Source organism: Adelges cooleyi, unplaced genomic scaffold, assembly GCF_023614345.1.
Source record: "Adelges cooleyi isolate 19-005CV unplaced genomic scaffold, UGA_ACOO_1.1 ACOO_flye_CR_arks_rails_tigmint_CR_PRNA_9, whole genome shotgun sequence".
Lineage (NCBI taxonomy): Eukaryota > Metazoa > Arthropoda > Insecta > Hemiptera > Adelgidae > Adelges > Adelges cooleyi.
In genome coordinates this window covers 4209896-4237751 of record NW_026096579.1, presented here as the reverse complement: position 1 = coordinate 4237751, position 27856 = coordinate 4209896, and the positions used below count along the sequence as shown (strand labels likewise).

At 32.6% G+C, this 27856-nt stretch overlaps 1 protein-coding gene across 1 annotated transcript; it reads left to right on the top strand.

The window, feature by feature from the left end:
• Positions 1-266: 266 nt before the first annotated feature.
• On the top strand, positions 267-26810 carry LOC126846576 (serine/threonine-protein kinase SIK2-like). The gene is made up of 10 exons (XM_050586168.1): positions 267-649; positions 6936-7052; positions 10094-10157; positions 15504-15619; positions 15685-15855; positions 16846-16969; positions 18488-18690; positions 19328-21067; positions 24988-25143; positions 26547-26810. The coding sequence occupies exons 1-9, from the start codon at positions 542-544 to the stop codon at positions 25126-25128; spliced, it is 2784 nt and encodes a 927-aa protein (XP_050442125.1). The 5' UTR covers positions 267-541; the 3' UTR covers positions 25129-25143; positions 26547-26810.
• Positions 26811-27856: the final 1046 nt, after the last annotated feature.

Below are 27856 nucleotides of genomic sequence, written 5' to 3'. Positions count from 1 at the left end.
ATTTTATATAGGTTCAATCATATTAGCTCCATTTTATAGTGTTATTAAACGTTGTTTTATTATTATAACACCATAATTCGATTTTCACGGGCTAGTCAGCGGGCATACCTGCGCTGCGTCGCCGCCGTCATACGGTACCTACAGTTGCGCTTTGGCGTCTCGTTCACCCGCGTCATGACGTCATCGGACGTATCGCCGCTACCGCTGTTGGGAAGGCCGGTACGCGGAAACGGCGGAACGCGCCCGCCTGGCAGAGCACTGTTGGTGATCCGCGAGAACGGTCACCGTTGTCGCTGGCCGTCGTATATTTATAACGCGACGTGCACTACATATATATATATATGTACATACCTATATATAGCTATTTAATTTAAGTTAGGAATTTTCTTATCACCGTCATTGTTATTATTATTATGCGGCCCGTACCAGCGGATCGCCGCCGCGTTTCGATGCCTGGCGTGGTAAGGCGGCCTGTTCTTCCGTACAGTTTTAGGAAGGCTGCTCAATAAGAGACTCGGGACAACTGCAGCGGGGCGACGACATGGAAACTAAACCGGATACAATAGGCTTTTACACCATCGACCGGCGCATCGGCAAAGGAAATTTCGCCGAGGTGCGGCTGGCCACTCACCGGCTGGTCAGAAGCGAGGTTAGTGTTCTTTTTTTGAAGTCATTTGAGTAAAATTTGCTTACACGTTTTTTGTATTCCTTCTCCGTCGATTGTGGTTTAGCGGAATTAAAATGTTTAATTCTAGTGAGTATGCGCAGCGGTGGGCATTGATCAATTGACTGATACGTTTTGATGACATTATTATAAAAAGCATATACCTATATTTTCAATGGCAATGTGTGTTAATTATTTGGGTAGTCTTATAGAATAAGACTTATTGATAGTTTCGGAACACATCTAATTATGCGTCACATACACTAGTTAGATATCTAGCTGTATCGCCATAACCCAGGCCACTGTATTTAATGTTAGCGAACAGTCATCTATTGGTTATTATAATATTAATGTATTTTAGTACGTAAAAACCGATAAAAAATAATATAATATAAACATTTAATTTTGTGAAGTCATGTGAAGTCAATGCAAGTATTGGTAGTATAGTATTAATGACAGCTCAACTTCAAGTCACGGCAATATGAATAATATAAACAAACAACTTAATAAACAATTTATCATGAAAATAAATCATAACTGGAGCCAATCATAACAAATCGATATTTTTTTTGAAAAGAGCACCACCACGTTAGTCGAGAGTAAATTTAATTTTCAAGGCAACAAAATAAGTGTTATTGATTAATTTACTCAAAACCAGAACGATGCACGACATTGTGCAGTTGTTAACAACGTTAATATCGTATTAAAAAAAAAAAAAAACTAAACAATTTTGCATAATTGTGTGTTTACTCGTTTTTTTAGTTGTATCGTCAATTGCGTGCAGTTTATAAAATGAATCAACACAATACCTACATAAATAATGACACATCACGTTTGATTGGAAAGAATAGCAAATTATGAATAAAAATGATTATCCGATCGAAAAGGCAATTATAATAATAAATCAACCGCGTGTAGCTGGGGCACACGACGTTCGTTTAAGGACTGCTAGAAGCCGCACAACCGAAAGCCGGCGTGCTATTGTACCTATAGGTATCGGATATGAAATCCGATTATTCGTGCCTTTTGATTTGTGTGTTTAATTAATTAGTATTGTTATAGGGCGTCGCTGGTATTGCCGATCGCAGCAACGCGTAGCTTAACGCCATGGTAATAGCTTGAATATACCTAAACTTAGTATGCGGATGGTAGGTTGGACTGTGATTGGAGTACGGTGTGGTGTTATTTAATACTAGGGTGATTTTATAATCCTTTCCAGTTATCTGTACCGGCTTATAGCAATTACCGAAGTGCTTTAATTTCTTTCTGGCCGTTTATCGTCGCATGTAAAGGCCGCTACAACTGCAACGGATGTCCGTTTAAAGTCAATGACCGTATTGTCGAACACACGACAAAAATCCACACTTTTTAATACATCATAGTTTCGGTCTACGCGCAATCATTCTAAATGACCTGACACGTTTGACATAGGTCTGAGATGTGGTCAAATGTACTCCAATCGTGTGCGGGCAGGACGCGAGGAAAATCAATTTTGGAGGTCTCATGCCGCAAATCGGACAATGGCCTAACAGTTTTTTCTGTTTACAGCTTTAAACCCATCGACGAATTTCACCGAAATGTTTTAGGTTATCCCTTGCAAACAGCTGTTGTGCCAACTCGAACGGCCTTTCTATTCAGTTCAAAAGGCATACGATGAAAACCCTATACCGAAGCAATAGATTTCAAGCTATTACCTATGTCGTTTATGGCATAACATTGTTATAGGTTATGTTATAGCTATGTTATGTATATTATCGATGGCTTATATCTAAATTTTGAGACATGTTGATTGATTTATACTAAATCGAGATATTTAGGTTATGTTTGGTTATTTAGTGTAAAATGATGTTAGTGTATCTTTAAGCTATCCTCTGAACTAAATGCTCATTAGTTTGATCGTACTTTTTTTCGGAGATAATACTTGTTATAGGTTTTTTCACTTAATTGTATAAAATACATTGTTTTTTTGCACTAATTTTGAATGTAAACGCTTTCAGTTTTAAAATAATATTGTACACAATGAATACCGTATAAAAATAAACCCATGACTCACGAGAATCACATTTACAATAATATGATTGTATGGCTTTTATGTTACCGTCATCATTCATAGAGGTGTCGTATTAACTAGTAACTACAGCACAGAACACCAACAATCATTTTTCAATGGAGAATATTTTAACAAAAGAAAGTTCGCCTACCTTTGGCGAAAATACGTATAGTTGTTTAAGATGTTCGGTGACTAATACTACAATTTACCAACATTTATTATAAATTATGAAGACACAGTTTTTATAAGAAATCATTGAAATGAGGGCGATTGCAAAAAGTTTTCAATTTCCATTGTTCTTCTTGCAATCGAGAATCTAAATGTACACAATATATGTGTGTTGTTACTACATTCGCCCTTCGAGCTTACTACGGTTCTGTTAGATAATTAAACGAAACCAGAAGAATGCGTGCACATTTCTCTACTCTACGACTGTTGTCGAGATTACCTGCCGGCAATCTGTTTGTTTCGGACTGTCGAGATGAGCTCTGGGTTGTTTATTAATGTGGTCATATTTGTATATGTGTGTAATCCAAAGCAGCTAAAAGCTTTCCGTCGACGGTTGCAAATAATATATGATATGGTACGGTTAGCGTTCTATCCAGAACCCTTGGGTAGTTTACAGATACTGCAGAGTTATTCAACTGTTTATTCATCCGTTTTAGTAGGTAAACGAATGTTTTCTAAAAAAACCAACTGTTATGATATGAACTTGCGGCCAGCAAATAAAAACCTCAGGTCGTTAGCCACAGCACACATTTACCCTCAGTATGGAATATTAGATGAGTAAAAAAATCGTCTTTTTTACGTCACATCGTCAACGATTTGATGGATAATTTCGCACTAGGTATTATTTTTAGTTTCAGAAATTACTTATTACTATAAATAATTCAATTCCACGCAACGGCATTAAAATCATACACTTCTGTTCGAAATAGAGGAAGATGCGACAGCATGAAAATCATTTAAAACCGTAAAATAAATATATTCTAGACCGCTGTAAGTACGAACGAATACAAGTCACCTGTAAGTACGTGTATTAATAAAAATAATCCAATCGAATCGTTTTGAGATGAACCCTTTTAAATTGATACGTTAAATGTAAATACCTACGTTTTAGGAACTGTTATATGCTCAAAAAGATATTATTGTTTTTTTTTTTGGTATCTTATGATGTTTTTGAAGTTTTTTTTGGTTTCAAAGAGTTTAAAAGTTTACCTACGCCTGTGTACGGTTGTATTGATTAACATTAAATACATTTCATAACGTTCTAAAATTTCTGATTTTCATCGTTTTTGGTTGTTATTTCCTTTACTCTTGCACCGTTTTTGACATTAATATCCGCCGATGCTCGGTGTGGCGCCAGCTCAAAATTCCACGTGGGAATTTGGGGCGATGATCGACAAACGCGATTCGCTCAAATGAAATTTTTCTGCCGACAGTTTCCGTATGACGTAAACGATATCACGACGTGCGTGTACGTCTTCGTTTGTATGGCGAAAACAAAGTTCTAAATATAAACCGCCGAGCAGGAAACGTCATAGCTGCGAGAGTGGGCGCGCATAGCTGTAGTCCGAGGAGGGTACCACCTTTGGGACCCCTGGTCGGTCATTTGTAGTATATATAGTCACTATAGGGTATATTGAGTACATATAGGGAAAATGTTCGAACCACGCAAGATACAAGATCTGTAGATTAACGTAGGGAGGTAAGGAAGAGTGCCCGCTCTTTCTTTCTGGGTGGAATGTTTTTTTTTTTTATTGAAACATATAATGTTCAGTTAAAGTATTTGTAAACGTACAATTGACATACTATTTCAATAATAATTATGTACTTCGTCAATTAGACTTCATTTCACATTTTCAGCTGATTGTATACACCGATAACGAACCCACAGTGGCGGATCCAACCAGTGATGGGCAGTATCTGAAATACGAGTATTTAAAATACTCTTAGTATTTTGTATCTTGTTTTTCAAGAATTGTTATTGTTATTACTTTGTTGGAGATTTATATTAGTATTAATGACTTTACATTAAATATTAAGACTTCAATATTTTTTTAAAACTAAGGCTACTTTTCTTAATAGATTGCCGATAAGTGATAATATGGTGTCAAGTATGCGAAGTATTACTGTATACATTTTTATTTGTATACAATGTGATCTTAATTTTTCAAAAAATTTTTTGTTTTTACCCCCTCCTAACTTAATAAAATATATACGTTACCATTTAAGTTTCATAAGTTGCTATCAAAAAAACTAAGTTGGGAGGGGGGTAATAACAAAAAAAATTATGAAAAATTGAGATCACATTGTATAAAAAAAATGTCTTATTGACCCTATGAGATATGAGTGGTTCACGATAAGTGGATCACTCTGTATATCTTATATTTAGTATTAGTCGAAAAAATACTGTATTTTGTCCATCCCTGGATACCACTCATCTAGTTTAACACTAAACCCCCGTGGGTTGGAAAGTAGGGGGGAAGTTATCAGAGTATTAGTTTATAAGTAGTATCTTTTGTTACCGTTAATATTAACAAAAAATAGCTTTTTCACACCGTCACTGAATGGTGAAATTTATGAGTTCATCGCCTGTGATTGATAGAATAAGGGAAAATTCGTTTTAACCGTCTGTCTAAGGCTCTCAACCTTACAGGACTCTCAGTTACCCTCTTTTAGACCGACCGAGCCGCATGAAGTCTGAAAACTTTTGGCCGGCATCGTCAGCTTGTGGTTGAAAGTTGTCGATAATGAGATATTTCTTTTACGCTAGTCAGTCGTGCGTGACTCTGAGGCACAAGGAGAGGAAGAGCTTGGTAAAACTATAAATAAACGTATTGCAGTAGACAAAAATAGGAAGGTTTGATAAAAATGAACGAATTCATGTATTGTTGTCCATATTTTTTAACGATCAAATTTTTTTCACAGCATCTTTCTAGTGGTCATTTGAAGGGTTTATACAAAAGATAGTTTGGTACGTTTATTAAATAGAACTCGTTTTATTACAATAACGCGAGATAGATTATTTTCATTAAAATTGTTCATAATGTTAATAGCGAAATTAAAGAGGCATCACCCTCACGAATGATATTTTGGTAACCAAAATTGTATGTTTTTTAATGAAAAAAGCTTATCTCACTTGTACAGTAATACAAGTAATACTTATCTAAAGATTAGTATTACTTTGTACTTTTTAAACCCTCTTGAAATAAAGTCCTGCGGTTTGTGTGCACCACTGAAAAATGAAAATATAATAGTATGGCTACTTTTGTTTTATTTAGGTCAAGATCTATGACAATGAACTCCTGACTTCGTAATGTTAAGGGATAATTTGTTTATTTCTTTCGTTAGATATTTGGCGCGGTCACAACTATTTGAATAAACGCGTGGATAATGATTAAAATAACACGAGAGCTAACGCTTTATTTAGTAATACACCTGCATCTTGCTGCATATATATAAAGATAATATTAACGTCTTTAAATTTAAATCATTAACGTCACGGTTTCTATTTTTCGCGAACTGTTCATTGCTGTACTAAACCCGTATGGAGCAGGGAAAAGTTTTAGAGATAGTTTTTAATTTATACTAAGAACACTGCTAATTATAAATTTATATAAACATTAACAATTTAAAGCTGCGTAGTTAACAATTCTGTTGGTGGATGGTTATTGACGTTTCATAAAATTTATATTAAAATGAATATTATCACAAGTGCATCAAATGATCACTTTACTCCGTGAGCGAGTGCTAATATCAGTTCTTGTTATTATAATAGGTTAGTAGTAATTTGTAAACATTTTTTTTTTATGAAAATTGAAGTATATGATATGGTACGGCGAAACGAAATTATTACCAAATATTTTTTTATTAGTTTCATAAATTTGTTTTAATAAGGAAGCAATTACAGTTTTAATCATATTACTATAGTAGACTACATGACTCGGGCAAATAACGATTGATGAATGAAATCTCAGAGTGTTTTTTCTTTATAAGAAATGCCTAATTTTAACGAATAAATAATTCAAAAATAAAGTTTTCTAATAATTTTTTATCAATATGCATTGCATAATCTAAATTTCAATTGGGGACACTATAATCATTATATCCATTGACTTTAAGGTGCCTCAATTATTATTTATTTATAACAATTATTTTAGTATTTCATAAGTATTTGTACATTGAAATTGTAATCAATTAAAATATATTGTTGTGCAGGTGGCTATAAAAATGATTGACAAGAGAAAATTAGATGCCGTGAATTTGGAAAAAGTTCACCGGGAAGTAGATATTATGAAACAGCTGGATCATCCGCATATAATCAAACTTTATCAGGTGAGTGTTCCACTTTTTTTATTTTAGAAATTATGACTGTGAGAAATTATTCTGTAATAATTTTGGACATTTGAGCTAGGAGGGATTTATCTTGGAATCTACCTTATATATGCCACTTTGTTTTAATTTAGCTTAACCTGTTCACCGGATCAATCCAGACCTGGCTTCTTAAAGTTAGATTTTTAATTATTTAGTAATACTTTATATCGTGTTATCTTTTCATTGGGTGCATCTGTGCAGATGTCACGTCTGCAATTGCTTCAAGCTGGCCTGACTTTACTGTACTCGCTACATGGAAAATATGAACTTTAGGGGGAATTTAGTCCTCAGGATATCTACCCTTCATTCGCCACTGAATTCGATATTGCTGCTTCAAGGTTTTTACTAAAAGCTATCGCTATGAAATGTTTTTTACTAAAAACTAAGTTGAACAGTACTTCCTTGAAAATATGCCTAATTTTTGTTTGGTATATATTTTTGACTTATTTTTTTTTATGGAAAGTATAAATTATAAATCATAGATATTTACAGAATGTGTTTACCAAATAGTAAGTTACATTGCTATTAATTCACCCTTTATTGCATCACTATGACGACGAAGAAGAATAATATAATCATTAGTGGGTATCTTAAGGATTAAGTTGATTAATAATAAATATAAATTATGATTTAAGCTGTATTTATACTAAAAATTATATTCATTCAACTGTGTTAAGTATTATGATTAATTAGTAACTGGACCTTGAATATTTAATTAGTATTATTAAGTTATTGCATTAAGGTCAAAATCCAGATAATTAATCAGATTTATAAAGTACGGACGTCATAAATTAAGACATTAATACTTTTTACTCTTAACAAACGTGTTTAAAAAAACGAGCTGGCACAATAGAAATAAAACTTTATTTGTGATTGTTGATTGTCTGTAAACTAAATGTTACTAACTCTCAAAATATATTTATAATATTATTATGGGGACACTACCCACTTGCAATTTGTAGTGTAAAAACAGGTTTTGTGTAAATAAATACTGTAAAGACTGTGATAGTATTAAATATACAACATTTGTATAGAAAAACATAGAACAATAAAAGCTATGCCTAAAAGTGTCATTTTCTTGATGATCAAATAATTTGATTTCTATAGGTACATTTTTAAATTTTAGGTTTTTTAAATTATAGCTTAAAATTTAATTATGATTTGAAAAAAATACCTAAACTATATATTATACACATACAATTATAATAGATACAATAAATAAATCGTTAAATACAGAAAGGGCACATGCCCACTATTTTATGGGGCACATGTTTTATTTTTCGTCCTAAATTTCAATAAAATAAAATATTTGTGACTCATTATCTTCAAATTAACTACTGTATATCACATTAATGTTATTTTAATTTTTGGTAATTAAAAAGGTACTTATTTATAAGAAATGTTATTTCTTATTAATTTTAAGAATAAATAGCACATGTCCAAGACATTAAAAACCTTTAAGTACCTAGGTTTAATAATATTTCTGCAAGTGGTTGTAGAATATCATGTCTTATACTAAATTATTTAATAACATACTATTTGAAATTCAATTTTTTCAGACTGATTAATTTTTTTGGCTCTCCTGAAAATTTATCTTTCTGTATTTAGCGATTCAAATGTATTAGATTTTTTTGATTTTTTTTAACATGCCTATACTATTGTTAAAACCTAAAATATAGTACATTAATTCAAAACATATTTTCAGCTTTAGGAAACAATAGTATTGAAAAATTAAGGTTAATTAAATTTTTTTTTTTGTATATTTTGTTTTAGTAATACTTAATAGTTTTGAAAAAGAGAGATAATATATTATTTGTTGTGTACCTATTATAATTTTTTTTAATTTAGTCATAATTACATATTATTTCATATTTGTGTGCGTTTTTTAATGTATTTTAAACGTGACAAGTGTAAAAGATCCGACTTTAGTTTTAAACGGTAGATAAAACAACACACATTTTAATTGTTTATCTAACAATTAAACAGATGGTTTGTAATAATTATCATTTGTTATAATATTTTATTGGACAATTTGTGTTTCTATTAAGTTCATTTTTAACTGTTATATTGATAACAGTTAAAATTGAAGTGTAAAATAATATTTTTATCTTGTTAACCTACATAATATACAAAATGCAAAGTTATTAATAGCCAAGTACCTAAGCCAAATTGAAACAAAAATCAGCATTTCGATACAAAAAATTTTAAAAAAGCCAGCACTTTTTTAACATGATGATAATAAACATTGGAGGTGTTCAATTGTTTTAATATCAGAGATAGTAAAATATTTAAAAGTGTTGTAAAACAATAATGCCATTTTCATATTTATTACCTATTTACATTCGATTTCTAAAGGCCAAGGCTAGGTATAGTTTAATAAAGAAATGCGAAGAGAATGTAAAAAAAAAGTTAATTTGATCTAAGGTTAGGTTATTTTTCCAAAAAATTATGACGTGTCATAGTCAAATCACAAACAACCATCTCATATTTTTTGAAGAAGAGACGTGGTTATTTATAAACTCCATGTACAAATTTCTAATACTAATAATCAGCTTCGCATGACAAGTGAAGATAAACTATAATTTTATTTTCAATTGATTTATGGTACAATACATTTTTAATTAATATTGGATTTATTTGCATACAAAAGCTACACGTACAAGTTGAAATATATTGAACATAATATTTACATCAGTGACTTATTGACTTCTTTATATTCATTGACAATCTTTTGATAAAAAACAAAATAAAACGGCGAAGATTTTTAATGACCAAAATTATATACGTTTGAAAACCTCTATTTGCTTTTTACAAAGTACTCTATTTTCAAAAAAATATTTAAGTTATAGTGTATAATTTTAATATTAAATTTAAAACTTTTAACTTCTAGTTTATATACGCTGTAGTGTTTTAAAAATTGTTATAATTATTATTAAAAAACAACATTGTTTATCCTACTATAATTGATGTACTGTTTTTAAATTATAATATTATTTTTGTAGGTTATGGAATCAAAAGATATGATTTACATTATTTCTGAATATGCCAGCCAAGGTGAAATTTTTGGTAAGTTTTACATAATAAAATAATTTATACAGTTTAATAAAAACAATTATTTTTATTTTATCGTTATAAACGTTTTTATAAATAAACAATTATAAATACTTTTTAATAAAGAATACACCATATTATGCACTGTAAACGATATGCTAACATTTTTTATTGGGGCTCTTAATTTTTATTTATATTCTATTAAAATTTTTATTATTTTCTGAATTAATTTATTAATATTAATGTACTAATTATTTAGCTGACATAACTCACCTTACCGGCTCATTGTAATATTAGTTATTACATTTTTTTAAATACCCACAACTTGAACGTAGATTATAGTCATAAATTATAATTAGCATTTACTGCTTAAACGATTTCTATTTACGTCATATACAAAAATCTTATGTTAGCCTGTCATTGAGATTTAACAGTCATTTCACTGTGAATGAAAGCTTAGCTAAACAGAAAGAGACGCTAACGAACTATAAGGCCATGACATGTTCTTCACACATAAACTGGTGGTCGAAAGCATTATTTTAATTTTTTTCTATTGTAATACGATCTGTGACCTGTAGCTAATGTTTCACATTTTATTTAATACTTGCATATAGATACTTCGTGTGTTCAAATTAAATATTCCGTATTATATAACACTAAACATTTTACAATATTTTACAATACTTTGCTATTATATTATTATTATTGCAACAGTTGGTAAATCTGTACTATAGATTGATTTGATTATAAGTGAAAGATAATCAATCTTATATGTTATGAATTTAAAGATTAGTTAAATAAACGTGAGATTAATGTACATTGCGAAGTAATCATTACTTCTAAAAAAAAAAATCGAAATTCTCTTTTGAAAAAGAGTATAGTTATTAGTTACATATTATTATAGTCACACAATAATATGAAGTTTAAATAAAATATGACGAAGCAAACAAACGAAGTAAATATATCGTTAATCATAAACTGTTGTACATAATTAACCAAGTAATCCAAATGGATATACGATTTTTCATAAAACGGATCAATTAGAAAATAATATGTTATTAGTTGCGTTCATGGGAAAATCATACTATTTCCTCTTGCTTATACTTTGTAGCTTGCGTGCAGAGATGAATACCTATTTGAACTTTTGACCCCATATTATATTAATGGATTACAAAAATGAACTTAAAAATCGTTATTTGCATATGCCGATTGTTTGATTTTGAGTTTATTAAAATGGTCAATAGGTACCGCTTCACTAAAGCGAATACAATCATTATTAGAAAAGGGTGCGCGAGAAATAAACTAATTGCGTGGCTAATAAATACACCTGAATGGATGAATGAGCTGACTTCGATTTCTGTTGCGTAGCAGTTCTACTCGGAAATCGGCATCAAAGTAAACATCTTAATTTTTAACATTTACCTTATTTCCACAAGTAATATACCTCTTCCCCACCCTAGTTCCCACCCATTACCGGTCATAACGTAGCGCTCAGCCTAAATTATAATATTTCATGTTGGGTAAATAATATTATCATTCGTAGCAGTCGGCTCACGTCTCTCTCTCTCTCTCTGACTTTTTCTCTCTACCTATTTATTTTATGTCGGACTGTTGTTTGTTTGTCATTATTATGAAAGGTAAAAGAAAACGCGATGCGTGTGTTTATTTTAAAGATATTGCCAAGATGAAAGTATAAAACGCACACTACACAGTCGAAGGCGGTGGGTGTATAAGAATGCAAGGGGTTAGGCTTTTGGCTCGTTGGTGCAATGGCCGAATCGTTTACAGGGTGCTTGGTAAAATATATTATGTCAGTAAGGATTTCTATATGTTTTAACCCTTCGCTGCACAATGTTCCATGTATGGAACAATTGTATTTATTGTTTATATCTGTTCATGCTATACATCTTTGTATAAACAATGTTCCATATTTGGAACAATTCTTTAATTAACGTTGTCCATGAAACCAAAACTCAAAAAAAAATTTATTTTTATTTTTTTTTAGTAGTATTAAGTACATTTATAGAATATGTTTAAAGAAAAATTCATGCAGTGAAGGGTTAAATGTGTAATTTACTAGACTTGTAAAAACTATTATTGATAAATGGATACGATTTTAAAATAAGTACTCTCTATACTTTAATATTTATTTAAAACTCAATAAAAAATAGTTTAACTATTATCTTGGTCACGTTTCTATCCGCCCGCACGCTTTAAAACGTTTTTATTTAATTATCTATAGGGTTGATTGCCGTAAATTGGTTATTGATCTTGTATTAATGCGGTTAATGTACCTGGTTAGTGTAGTCGGATTAAAAAAGGAATAATTAATCTTTTTTAAAATCCAAACATTTTGTGTCGAATGTATATAAAAAAAATTGAAATTCAAGTTAGTAATATTTATTTATGTCGGTTGATGAGAGGGGGAGAGAATAGTCTCATTATCTATGTATTAAGTTGGTTCTTAGTTATCCAGTCGCTCTGTAGTTACAACAAAAGAGAGAGTAAGAGAGAGAGAGAAAGAGAGAGAGCGTCCCAGGAGTTTATTGATCGCACGCGGTCGCTGGCTTTGAAACGCACGCGGTGGCAACGGATAGTCTCGACTCTCGATGGGTATGGTACATACCCAGTACTCGAAATGGGGGGAGGCGTGGGGGTCTGAGTACCCCAACTATTTTTTCAGAAATCGAGCGTACCCCTACTAATTTTTATAAGCAGTGGTTTTTTTAGGGGTAAAAAAATACCGGATACTCTATTTTTTTTTAAGTACTTTTATTTTTTCAATTCAAGCACTCTACTATACCTATATCTTCCTGGACATAACGCACGTCACAATACTTATCAAATTATGCAGTCGGGGGGGAGGGGCATCTTAGTCTGTCTAGAGGATGTCGTTATAGATTCAAATTGCCAATGTGGGTTTAAAAGCTATAGTGGGAAGATGCTATTTTTTTCTCTTGAAATCGTACAGCCTAGCAGATTTTCATATGTAAATCGTATTTAAACTTACGACAATTACCAGTTGTATATGTAATAGATATTTCTGTATTGCAGTCTTAATCATTCGTACTTACCGGGTGAGGTGTTTATGTTTACACACTATTATAATAATACCGTGTCTGGAGTACCACCCTTTATTTAGGACCACGTGATGCTTGCCTGCCCACTTTTGTTCGATACCACAGCGACGACGGCGAAAGCTTAGGAAATACGTCGGTGACACGCGTTCGCCAAAAATCGTTAATAAAATGTATAATAATATACCTTTTAGCCGATCTTGCCGGCGTATTGTGGCACCACGTGTATCCATACACTCTCCAGAGGTCATGGACGTTGCAGGGTACAAACCTAGCCTCTAGTGGATTGAATCGAACAATACTACTACACAAATTCCTTACAGGGCGCAGCGCTTTAACCAGGCGGCCGGATACAGTATTTGTATAAAGTTTTTTTCATGTTTCACCCACTCATGAAACGTGTAACTTTTTTTTTATTTATCGATTCATTACGCATAGTTTTGTAATATCGCGAAACCCCAGCTCGTTCAGAGACCGCCAAACTTATACCTAGATTAGGCAATCGTTTAGTATAAAGCTGTTACAAAAACTATACTACGTTCGGATGTGCTACATGCAATCAATCCTACACTGATGTTAAGTGTTGGAATGTTCTAGAATTTTATTTTCCTTGCCTCGTATGTCGTTTTTTATGTACACAGACTTCCTTTTTTACATACATTATCTCTTTAAACGGTGCTAAAGTGAGTTGTGTTTCTAGGTTTTAAATAGGGAAATATTAAGATTCGAGTATAAAAGTAACAACTATCTGTTGACTGTTTGCTTTTTGTTTTAATAATATTCTGTACCAGAAGATACATAATATGTCGTTTTGTAAACCATCGATAACGCAAAGTCTAAAAATGGCAATTGATAATTAAATTTGGTTTTCCAGTTAATGATATTTTTGCGCTATATGCTAGTTTAATATGTTGAGATTAATCTTTATCCTACCACAAAGTAATGCCAACGAATCAAACCCATTTATTAGTTTATGTGGGTTTATTTAGTTAAAATCTATTCATAATATATTCGCGGAAAGGGTATTAACAATTTCGCCTTAGCGGATAATGCTTGAAGGCTGACCAGCCGTTTATTATAATTTGTGGGTAATAAGTAATAACCAATATTTGACCGATCCTGTCACCTGTGATATTATTTTTGATGGTTTTTCCTAATGAAGTATTGTAGAGTACGCCACAAACTACTAGTTCGAAAATTACTTGGTTGTTATGAAGTGTAAATAATAATACTAAATGCACGAAAAGGTATAGTCGTTTCATTTATTTTATATAAGATAGGCTCAGCTATAAATCATACTATTTTGTAGTGGTTGCACTATTTAAAATTTTTAATGAGATTTAAACAAAATAATTATAATTTTATTATGACTTATATCGTCGGTTTTTTTTGGTACTGTAATTAAACGTTTTTATTTAACTATTTAAATACAGAAAAAGAAAACAATTAATAAAAATGAAGCTATTTGATACCAACAAAAAAGACGACCTACGGCGTATAATATTGTTTTCTTTGTTTCAAACATTTCTAAACTTTACAGCAAAAAAAAAAATTGTACGGTTTACGAAATGCCTAGTTTTACACTTAAAATTATAATTGTATGGTGTCCTCTTACGAATGATGAACCCGTTCAGTTCAGAAGCTTATGCCGCATGAAATTTTTGAAACATGAACTTTCAAACAAAAATGTCATTACTTATATTTCAAAAGTAATCTACTATTTGGTGTTTATTAGCATATATTTTCATCAGCTATATATTAGAAGTATTATTCAACTTCGAAAGTTTCCACTTCTAGATAAAATTAAATCAAAGTCGAAAAAGTCCAAACTCTAAAGTGCTCAGAACTAACTAGTGTAAATATAATTGTTTGTTTCATTGAGTACAGTTTGCGTAATCATTTGTATGTCAAGTGAACAATGATACTCGACAATAGCTATTGAAAACATATAAGTTTGTTATTAGAATTAGACATGGTTGGTCAGCTGGAAGAATACTATAGTAATTAGTTCGCTGCAATACCTATCCTTCTAGAAAAACATGTTAATAATTATAGGTATATTGTTTCCATTGATTAGCATTGATATTTACATTACCGAAAAATTCCTTCCTAAAAAAATTAACCACAGTAATTTATAATTTAAATTATTTGGCGAAAACGATATTTGTGTGATTTAAAATGTGGTTTTATATAATTTCTATTCTTCAGTTTCTACTAAGGAATTGTATTCCTTTATTTCATTTTAAATTCATATCATGGATACAAGAGTGGTTTCTAATTTTAGATTACATAGCGAAGTATGGCCGCATGACCGAAGCGGCAGCCAGGAAAAAGTTCTGGCAAATATTATCAGCTGTTGAGTATTGTCACAACAGGCACGTCGTTCACAGGGATCTAAAAGTATGTGACCCAAACGTGAACTGCAATAATAATTAACTGTTAATAAATATCGTTTTTGTTTACAGGCTGAAAATTTGCTCTTGGACGCTAACATGAACATAAAAATCGCTGACTTCGGGTTCAGCAACTACTTCACGCCCGGAGAACAGTTGGCCACTTGGTGTGGTAGTCCTCCCTATGCCGCCCCCGAAGTCTTCGAAGGCAAAAAGTATTACGGTCCCGAAATCGACGTTTGGGTAAACGCTATAGACAATATAATGAAAAAATAAACCGATGTTTTCACAATTGTTTTTGTATAAACCACAATACCTGTTTACTGTCAGCCAAGTCTGACGTAAACCGTTTTTTGTGACTACGATATTAAGTTTTTTTCTATGTTGTCTGACACAATTGATTCTATTACTGCGAGGTCGTGCCTATGGTCTATATAGACAAACGATGCCGACTGCTGTCACGCAGTTTGGTTTTTTAATTACAAGTTGAAAATAGAAAATACGAGTACACAAAACTCAATCGGGTCGACAATTATATTACATGTAATGCGCAAAACAAATAGGAACCTCTTTTCGGTATTTTCCATAATTGAGTTTGTGGCTTAGACGTGTTCTAAGTTAGGTATTGCATATTGAAATTTGCGTCGTTACAGTCGACCGACAATAGTTCTATTTTCCCGAGATTGTACTTTACTAATCTCGGTTATTATTCAATCCAATTTTATGTTTTGACCTATATCCAAATCCCAGAGACTCCAAAGTATAATTATTGATTAAGGAATCGATACTTTGACGATGTTTTGACGTTGTTCATGAAATTAACTTTGTCGGCAAGAGGTATCTTTTAGCTTTTCGCATCACATCAGTATAATATGGTAATAAACTATCTGTTTGCCAGTTAAAACTAATAGTAATTAAATATATATTATATTCATCTTCCCACATTAACATTAAATACTTTTAGTCACAGTTTTAGTTATTTCCGTCAGAATGCAATTTTGACGTTGTACACAAAAATATTACAACTTTACTGTTTTGAAATCATAGTTTAAACACGTTTCAATGAATCAACAAGCGATTTTAGATAAACGATCATGTTTAACCTCTCGGATAGCTATTGTATTGTTTAAGTTTTTTTTTCTTGTTCTACTTACATACATATACGTTCACTTACCGTTTCAAGATAGATTAGATTACACTGTATTTAACTTACTATTGTTCATGTGTGTACAGAGTATGGGCGTGGTGCTGTACGTCCTTGTGTGCGGAGCTTTGCCATTTGACGGTAGCACGTTACATTCACTCAGAGATCGAGTGTTGTCAGGAAGATTTCGCATACCGTATTTCATGAGTACTGGTAAGTATTTTACAAAAGAAATAAACCTTGCAGCAAAAACAATATTACTTCATTTACATGCTATTATAGTAGTAAGAAGAGAAATAATTTTGGCGCGAGCTACTTAATTTTAAAATACACTTGTGCGATTTGTTGATGGTATTAGATATGATGAGACACTATCTGAAAATAAATTAAATAATTGTTTTATTTAATTTTTGAAAACTTGTTGGTAAATAGGTAAAAAAAATTGCATATTTTACTAAATTTAAAAGCTTTCTTCAAATCTGTTCAAAAAGAAAATTTGTTTAAAAAGTGTAATTATAACTTTTTAGAGAAATAGGCCCTCTTATCTTACATAAAAACTCTGTACATCACGATTAATAAAAAAAGCTATAATTCCTCTAGGAAGAAAATCTAAACGGTGATTTAAATTTCAAAGCAATTATTTCTTTGATTGAAATAAAAATAACGTTAGGTAATTAAAACCGTTTCCGCTCTTTAAGAGAAAGTTAAAGACAAGCTATGACCATGACAAGTGATGAGCAGTGACCGTTATGTAGCAGAGAGAAAAGGAAAGCAATAATAATAATTTAAAGACAATTTATCGAACAGTAGTCACTAGTCACTATTTTTTTTCCTTAAATAAATACAAGTACCCATAGCTATTCGAGGAAAATAAATACATTTTTTTATTCTTAGTCTATTCTTTCGCTTTCTGTTCAGATATCGTCGCAAGTAAGTACGTTTTCAGGAAAGTAAAAAAAAAATTCAACATCGTAGTTTTCCTTAAGGCTGCAGTCAAATAACAAATGTAAACATCTTACGAGGCTCGGGCAAAACCGATTACACGCGAAAGGCAATATTTCTTAGCAAAAAAAAAACCCAAATACACATTCACCAACGTTAGTGTGTTTATTCAACGTTATCCCGGCGGATCGTTCACCGTACGGCTCAAGTGTTTTCCGAATAGCGTAGAGCGAACAGAGAGAGAGAGCGAGGAGTTCATCTGCCTGTATACATGTATAAAGTTTGTTTGTGGTTTCACTACAGTATCGACTTAACGCAAATTCACTCACCACCTCATCTGTTGAACGCTGTTCAAAGGGAACGACGGATAATCCAAACAGTGGTCGAATCGAGCAGATAATCGGAGTCGGGAGAGAAGGGCAGGCGCGTGGGAAAAATGATGACACCGTGTGTTGGGCGGTTGAAGTTAAACAATAAAATAATACGATTTACGCTTGTCAAAATCGAACGACTCCGGTGACGTAATAAATTAGTGGTCAGTCATAAATTTCCAAACACACGAGAACTCGTCCAGGTTTTATTTTAGATTCGTTCTGACATTGAAATATATTTTCTACCCTCTTCTTTGACCACTATCGTGACGCACAAACCGTGACGTCACCGGTGGCCGATCAATTTTATTCGCTTTACAGCTGTTGTTTTTTTACTTTTGACGGCCGTATAATACTCGCCATTGGTCCCTTATATACCTACTTGTTTGGAAATCACTGACCGTTCTTTTTGTCGCAGGTTGTGAATCGTTAATCCGCAAGATGCTCATACTGGACCCGAGCAAGCGGTACACGGTGGAACAGATCAAGAGACACGCGTGGATGTTAGAGGAAGCGCCTAGATTGTTGCCGGGTACAGTCGCTGAAATGCCCGCCGAGCCCAATGACCAGGTGCTGAGGTTTATGAGCAGTTTGGACATAAACACGTCAAGAACTAGACAAGTATGGGCTTTAAATTACATTTTTTTTGGTATTTTTCAGTGTGAATTTATTAAAACCCGCGCTTTGCACAGGCCGTATTTATTTGAGTTACAGATTTTGGTTGTTGGGAGTATTTGGGCATTTTAAAACCACAAACCATGTTTATAAAAAACATTTTAATGTGTATAATATAACTGTTATTATTCGGCTTAATGTTGGCCAATACGGACGCAAAGTATAAACTTTAATTTAAAGCATTCACAAAACAAAAATTAAATGCATCCACCAAACAATATATATTTAGCGTTAAAAACCGAAGTCAATGATCTTTTTAACACAAAATTATTATGTAACTATAAATAAGTATATACTACCATATTTTTATTACTTCATACTCAAAAATCATTAGGTGTAGTAATAAAATATATATTGAGCTTTTAAATTATAAATTTTGTGCCGTTACGTATAGTGAAATTGGATAATACATTTTATTTTCAAAATTTTGCGTTCATTTTGTTCTTTAGTCCGTTTCAATTTTCTTGTTGCACTTTGTTGCTGACGAAAACATATGGTTCATTTTTTTAATAACCACAGCTTATTTTAATTTAATTTTATTTGGAATTAATGTGTTAATATAAAACATTTTGTTTGGTCGCAGTCTTTGAGAAACCGAACGTACGATCATTACGCAGCCATCTATTACTTATTGTTGGAAAAACTCAAACAGCAAAAGTCACAAGAGAACAGTCATTACTCGCAAGAGCGCAGGATGTCTGAAAAACTTTTTTCCGTCCCTTCGTACGAGCCCCAACTGTTCAGTGGTGGTCACCCTAGTCCTAAAAAAAGAGCGTCCATAGACTGTCCGGCCAGTCACCAATATTTGCCTGATCCGTGGAAACAGCCCAAGGCTGCCACCGTTCACCTCAGTAGCCATTTGCCGTCCAATCGACCACGGTCGTATAGCCAAGGTAGGGCCGTGCAGCATTCCGTTAACTTGTCAGATCTCAAGTCACAGCAGCACCCACCATTTAGAGAGCTTCCTCAACTGCCCAAGTTTAAGAACAAGCCGATCGCGGATAAAACTTGCGTGCCGGACAATATAGCGGTGGTAGGTGCAGCCGCCCCCGACGAAATTCCCAAAATGTGCTATCATACTCGACTGGACCATACCACCATGATCGCACCCCAGTACTCAACATCGACGGACGAGGGCATAGAGACTGATTTGGAGGACGTGATATCGTCCAGTCCCACGCTACCTCCGTCGTCACATCGGTTGACATACCCGTCGCCGGTGATCAAGAGTCACAGTCAGAACTTGGCCGACCTGCCATCAGTAATGGGCCATTATGAGTCCGACCTGGTGTCTAGTCTACCGTCTTGCGCGGCCAACGACGTCGGCGGAAAGTACACCGACACTGTGGTGAACGCCATCAACAGTTGTCCGTCATCGTGGGACAGACGTAACTCGTTCTTAACGTACGCGCCTAGTTCGGCGGATGGTGTCAAGTCGCGGCTGATACACCAGGAGAACGTGTCACCAATCAGTTTCCGCGAAGGCCGTCGGGCGTCTGACGGGCTGATGAGTCAAATCAATCAGTGCCCGCCGTCACCAAGATCGCCGCAGTATGGCAATCGTGACCGGGCAGCTCTCAATAATCATAAGTTGCACGACTCGTTACGGGCCAAAGGTTTCACGGAATTACACATGGTGCAAATGGAACACGAAACGCTCAAATCATTATACCAAAGTTGTTTACCCAACGACAAACAAGTCGAACTGTACGAGTCGTCTGCAGGTCGTGGTAATGACTTACAGCGAGAGGCCTTACAAGCATCGCAGCCACACGTCGAGTACCGGCATAGCAGCAGCAAAGATCAGGTGCCACCGAGATCGCCGTCGGCCGCGTTGGCTAAGCGGTTCAATTACGCGGCTGCCATGGCCGCCTCTGACGGGTTTGCGTTGGAAAAAGCTGGTCTGCAACAGCAACTGCTTCAGCAGCGGTTGTACCAGCACAAGCGAAACGTACAGTTGCAAAAGCAAGGACTGTTCAGCCAACCAAACGCCTCAACGGCCGCCGTTGGACAGGAGTCCAAGCGACATCAGCATCACCATCCACACCACCACTATCACCACAGCAGTCACCGTCAACCGTTATACAAGACGACTCAACTGGCGTCTCAGCACGGCGGCAGCGGCGGAAATATGGGCGTCGATGGCAACCAACAAGTGTTGATGCAGTCCGATGGAAGCTGGCAGTCATTACCTCATACTATGGCCACCTGTCAGATCAATGACTTTGACAGCCAAGCAAATTGGTTGTCCGTGCCGGACCCGCAGCACCATTGGTACTGCACGTCCGGGCAACCATTTAACTTCTCTAAAAATTATGCTCAGGTAAGACAACTGATTCAATCATAGTATTAATAAGTAACAACGTAACCACAGTATAATTTGCAAAGGGTAATTTTCGCTTACTGAATGCATTATTTTTCCCTTACAAATATATTAAGTTACTGAACTTTTTACAAAAAAATATCTATTTTGAACCCGATGTTTGTGAAAAATGAATAGTTTCATAAAATAGTACTGAAATATGCAATAATATTGTAATCAACAGTCATAACAGTAGTTGTTAGTTATATTTTATAATTAACGTCCGAAAAATTATTCGATAAAGATCCAGCATTTATTATCTTTAGAATAAATAGGTAATCGCAATATTCTAACATACGCGTGTCTAAAGAAATAAACAAAATATATCGTAAGAGTTTAATTTATACGTTGTATATTTTTTTATCCATAAGCGTTGTACGATTGGTTTTTTCGAATTTCGTTTATGAATTAGTTTTAACTGTAATTGATGACTGTCCGTTTTGGATGTATGTAAAAGCTTATTGTAGTCGGATAACGAGGAGTCTGATTTATTTCTAAATCCATTCTAGAAAATCGACCGCATTAGTTTTGTAAAACGAGCTGCTTTTGAAATTAATGCGGATCTAAAAATCAGGTCATACCATCACGAACCATGTGGTTCGAACGTCATTCGGTCCGGTCAATAGATTTCGCGCCAAGGACAATTTTAGGTAAAAGCTAATGTTTTATTCATCCTGACTGAATTTGAAAATGTCGGACAGCGGGCTCCCGTGGGTGTATTACGTCTCAGCAGCGTCGGCAAACATTTTTGCGATTGATCCCTGGCATAAGCCCCGCAAAGACATAAAATACAGGTGAAACTGTTTTACATTAGCCATTAAATCGCTTTATCTTCGACCGACGCACGGTTTTCGCCAACGTGCGGACGTTTTCATTTTTATTTATTCGGTCAATCGATTACGGTCAATTGCAAATACAATATTCGTTATCATTGCTGAAATCTGGGGCATAGTGTTAAATATTTACGATGTAGAAAATTGGGGTGGTGACGTGACGGAATATTGTTATTTTCCATTATAAAAGGGCTGTATATATTTTTATAGATGGGCGCTATTACTCGGATTACATAACATTATGAGGTTGTTGTACTCAATCTCCACAGGGCACGTTTCTGTTCTATTAATCAGCTAAAAACGGTCACTCAATTCCCTGGGGGGATTTTATGCCGATTCGTATAAATTAAAGCAAAAAGAACCAAAATGATACAGTGACATTAAAAAAAAAAAAGCTGGTTCCGCCCGTAAAGTATTTGTCGGTAAAACATATTATCTTTCTTTAATTGGTTTTTATACTATTATTTTAATGTTTGACATTAAAATATCTTATAGAATTTTTTTCAAACAGTTATATTTTAAACTAACCAGTAAACCCATAAAAATGTTGTTTCACTAGCATTTTCTCTGATAATATTTTAACCTTATTTGTTTGATTTTATTAGCTATGCGTCGTAAAATAAATTTCTGTTGCGTTTGTATAGGGATGTTTATAATTTGTTTTAATGTTTAGAGTTGTTACAGTTATTATTATTATTATACATATATATATTACTTTTTGTTGTACGTGAATGATAATTAATTTTCATTTACTGGTAAACCGTCTAGTAGAGTGAAATTCAAATGAAATTCCTTGTATACAAATCACGTGTACTCTTATGGTTCTCATCACATGAATATTATTGCTATAATAAGAACCAAAATGCTATGTAAGGTAATGTCATTGAAACATGTTTGTCAGTTAAATTTATTTAATAATTAGGTATGGTTTTTTGAATTAACCAGTACTATACTTTGATGAAAAGAACTACCTAAACCTATTGTAAAATTTTAATACGACTACAATTATGAGCGTTTTGTTATAATACAACGTACCTACTTGTTCGCTAAAAACGTTTTTGTCGACCTATAACATTAAATTATTTGTCTTAATTAAATTTTAGTATTAAACACTCTAAAGGGACTTGTACCCCCCGAAATTACTGCGAGGCACCGCAATAACGTTTTAGCCTTTAATTTGTTTTCGTTTTAAAGCGGCTTAGTTATTTATGGAAATCATTAAGTGTTTTACAAATTGAGATCTTCAAAAAGTACCTAACTTGGAAATACCTAATTAGACAGCGTAAACATTTCGATATTACGTTACACGCCATTTTTTTCTTACACTTAACCGCAAGTATTATATTTTACCTGTCGGTGTACGGTGTTTCAGTATGAACTATGGAAATGGTATTTATAGAGATAAATAACTACTATTTATATATTTTTTAATACACGTATGCACTATATTAGTAATTATAGGTACTATAATTTAGGTCAAAGCAGAGGTTCCGCCTGGATGCTATGCTCATCAATAATAATTTTCTTAGAAGCTGGGTGTAATTTCTCTTAAGACATGATGCATATTAGACTTTTCCACTATTATATTTTGCGTTTGAAACTAGGTACGTCGTCTCTAGCGAAAACAAGAGGCCTTGACAGAAGTTCTATGATGTTGATTCCTATACTTATGCAAATTGGTTTTTAGCATTGTTATATAATGTATGATTGTTTTTCTGTGGTTTTCGCAAGATCATCCAATTGACGGTATTCAATTGATCGCCGAGTAAACTCTTAAACACCTTTAGTGGCGTATAGCTTTTTATTCATTGGTCATTTACCGCGTTAACGAAGATATACACATATAAAAATATTTTACACGGTTGAAATCACTCAAATGTTGACGTTAGAAAGATTTTTTATTTCATTTAATTCAGCTATTTTGCGTGCTGGAATTTTATAGAAATTTAACCAACCCACAATGACAACATAATTTAAATTACATTTTTGTTTAAATAATAACTAAAAATAAACGTATTTATATAGTGTCAAATTAATATAAAATGTGACAATTATACAAATCGTAATCGTTACGTGATCATGTAAATTAATATGACTGCGACTTCTTCATTTCTACAAAATATATGGTTAAACTACATAATATATTAAAGGTATGAAGTATTTGAAACTCTTAAGACATAATAAATATATAAAATTAACTTAAATTTAAAAAAACGCTTCGAGGCGAATGTATTTACAGACTTTTTAGTTATAACTTATGTACAAAGTACACTAGTGGGTAAGAATCATAAAAATAAATGGTTTTTATTTATTTTTGACAGTTTTTTTTTTTTTAACGTTTATGGTTATCGCCTTTAATTATTTTACCCCATTCCCAACCATACCTAACCTCTTACTGTAATGACTTCATTTTTGTCCTTTGTACACCACGGGTAAATCGCCTTACATAAGTTTTAGGTCATATTACTTGTAAGTCCTGATGTATACGTGTTTACAAAAACAGTGTTTTATGTATACTGTGTAGGTGCTGGTGATAATATCGATCGACGTCTGTAATATTATAATAAATACCAATTTTCATACGCTTATTATTTGTTTTTGTAGTCAAAAGACCGAAACATCAAAGCGAACTTTGAATTTAAGCTTTTCTTTGACCGTTTCTCGGTTGTTGTTGTTGATTTTATTTGAAGAAAATAATAACTGGGCGAGAATGATCGCGGAGTTTTTGCGGAGTCTGCTAGGCAAACACTTGAATACACATAATAGAAATAGAAATCGCCTGACACTGTTTTGCGCACTCAGAGTTGACCTGAATCCGTTGGCTAAATTTCGGACCCAAGCGATAAAACTTTCGAACTGACTAAAACTTTTGGCGAAACAGTTTCGTCCAAACCCCGTCGGTTCTTATATAAATAACAAACAATGTACACATAAATTGTACCTATTATAGATGGCAGTTTGCTCTAGAGCTGTGGATACGCTCTACTGTGATAATTTCAATACCTATATACAAACGACAGTGTTGCTAACTGTATATTACTTTTACAGCTCAGCAGCACGGTCAATAATGTGCCCATGGGGAGTTCTTTGCTGGGCGCTAACGAGCTGTCGGCCTGGACGTCACCGAGATTGCAATCCCTGTCGGAAAATACCATATCGGAACTCGGAGAACAGATGGAATCCGGCTAAACCCCAAACACACAGGTACAGTTCAAAAATAAAAAAAAATTAAAGTTATTATTCAAAGGCATCAACTATTGCATTGGAATTCGATGTTTGAATAGTTCCAAACAAAATAGTACAGTGATTATAGCCTATAGGTGTACAATATTACATTCCTTTTGAATTTTCTTCTTCTTTCTAAAACCGCACAAGTGACACAACTTGACGTATATTTTTTTACGAGAATATTTCCAACTATTGATTTAAAATAAATAGAAGTGTTTAAAAAATATCGTTTATTTTTATAATGCTTATTGACTCCACAAATTGTTATTAGGTACTTATAAAAAAATCACTGCCCACTGGAACGGTAGTTTTATTTATTTATAGTAATACCTCCAAATATAAGCTTGAGAACAAATAGTAAAAATGAAGTACAAATTATTTAAAAAATACTATAGATGTGTACATACTAAATTTCAATTTTATCTACCTAATCTATTCTCCAAAAACGTATTTTATTTATATAACAATAGTTAAAAAAAAAAGACGAAAAAGGAACAAAAAATATAAAAGTGGCCAAAATAATAGTGTTAAATAAAAACGAGGGGTCTTCATTGGCGCTACGCATAAGGCGAATAAGAAATGAGTTTTGAATGAAATTGGAGGACAAATATGGAACACGGCAAGGGGCAACATTTCTAGCCCGACGGGCAGGAACTCTAAAACTAATATTTGGCTGTTTATTAGTATATTTTTTAGTTCTTTCAATTTTTGATAAAATTTGAACAGCTGGTTTTTTTTAAATTTTAAAATGTATGTATGTATTGATTGATTGACTTTTCTTTCTTGATAAAATGGGTATCCTTATTAAATATATGGATGACGATTAACTATTAAAATAAATATATTACATTGAGGGACCTCTAAGCCTGCTTATTTTTGATCGAAGAAAACAACGCATTCTAATTTTAACCGTCTCTAAAACGCGTTATCCGGCAATAGTTTTGAAAACAGATATATATTATTCAATATTTGCTTGGTGTATCAAACAATGTTTATTTTTAATTTTCGTTTTTTATGTTAGTGTAAAAATTATTAAAAATTATTTTTTCACATAAAAATTATTAAAAATTATTTTTTCAAATAAAAATTATTAATAAACGATTGTAAGTGTTATAAAGAATCCAAATGTTTTTTCAAGGCCCAAATGTTATTTTTAAGAACCTACTGTTTGAAGAAGAAGTATATTGTTTTGTACAAAGATGGAAATTTAACCGCTGATAAAGAATAGAAGAAAAAATAGAGTTTGTATACATTATAGAAGTTAAAAAAAAAAGTATATCATAATAGATTCCCCATTCCTATGATATTGTATGTGTAAACAAATTTTAGCATGAAGGATGAATAAATTATTAATAATGTATTTTTATTTTTGATTACAGATATCATGAAAAACATATTATCACTCAAATAGTAGATTCCTACGTTCATTTTATACAATACCTACACATTCAACTTTATTCAAACTATGATTAGAATTTGTACCATTCATCTTTTTCGTAATTAGTTTTATATAATCAAGTATAACATTTTTTTTCAATAAGCTTAGTTAAAATTTAAAGTTACTCACAATTGAAAACATATTTGGTTTAATATTTATTTACGAAACTATCCAATTTGTGAAATAAATGATTTAATCGTATGTATATCTACAGGTATTAAAGTTCTCATTGTTTTAATTAATATTATAATAGTTTACTATGCAAATGATACATCCTGGAATCAGGATTTTGCTTTATTTGCATAATTAAATTGTTATTAGTTTCAATCAATAGACTGTTGTATGTAGGCATTGTACCTATATTGATAAATGGATGTGGGTACAAATAATGATAAAACTACCAAAACATGTTTTAGTTAAGAATACATTAATTAAGTAAAAATATACATAAAAAATAGTAAAAATGAGTATATTGTCGTGGCTAATATGCTCTGTTGATCGTAAAAATGTAACCATAATGAGGTGGAATGTCAGTTAATTTCTATAAGAAATTATAAGAAGAAAAACTGGTACATCATATAAACTAAAGGTTTAAATATAAAAGCAATATCCAAGAAGTTCTAGTACTTGGTGTAGCCATGTGTGTGTATATATACACATGTATGTAGCATTATTAATCATTTAAATGTTTATTTAAAAAAAAAAAATAATATTAGTTATACTTTGGATAGTTACATAGTTATAATGATTATTCACACGTTACTCCTTTGAGGTAGACTTAGTCAATATCAATAAAAACATTGACATGGTACTTGCCATAAAATATCATTAGTTATTTTTTTAAATTAGGTATGCAATATGTAAAAGGTGTATTTGTAATTATTTATGAAACTTAAAACCTAATTTATAAGTTAATTCCGCAAAAATAGAGATGGGTGGAACGAAAACTATTTATTACTTATACATAACCATAGCCCATAGGTTAATCAAATCATGTTTTTGTATTTATTTAAGAAAAAACAGTTAGGTACACTAAATATTTATTATATATTTTGTTTAAGTATGTTCCTGTGCTATTAAACTTTCAAAAATAGTATAAGAAAATTTTATCTTGTTAAGTAATTTTAGTGTTCTCAAATAATCTACAATACAACAAAAAAGCTAAGTATTACAGTTTTATAATTTTGATGCGGTTCAGAGCAATGAAGTTAAGAAAAAAAGAAATTTTAAACTTGGTGATCTCATAAGTAA

Bases quoted from the DNA above. Each gene is read 5' to 3' on its own strand.
- LOC126846576 (XM_050586168.1), top strand. From the start codon at position 542: ATGGAAACTAAACCGGATACAATAGGCTTTTACACCATCGACCGGCGC. The intron at 15,620-15,684 runs GTATGTGACCCA...TTTTGTTTACAG, and splicing joins TCGTTCACAGGGATCTAAAA to GCTGAAAATTTGCTCTTGGA. The intron at 15,856-16,845 runs GTAAACGCTATA...ATGTGTGTACAG, and splicing joins GTCCCGAAATCGACGTTTGG to AGTATGGGCGTGGTGCTGTA.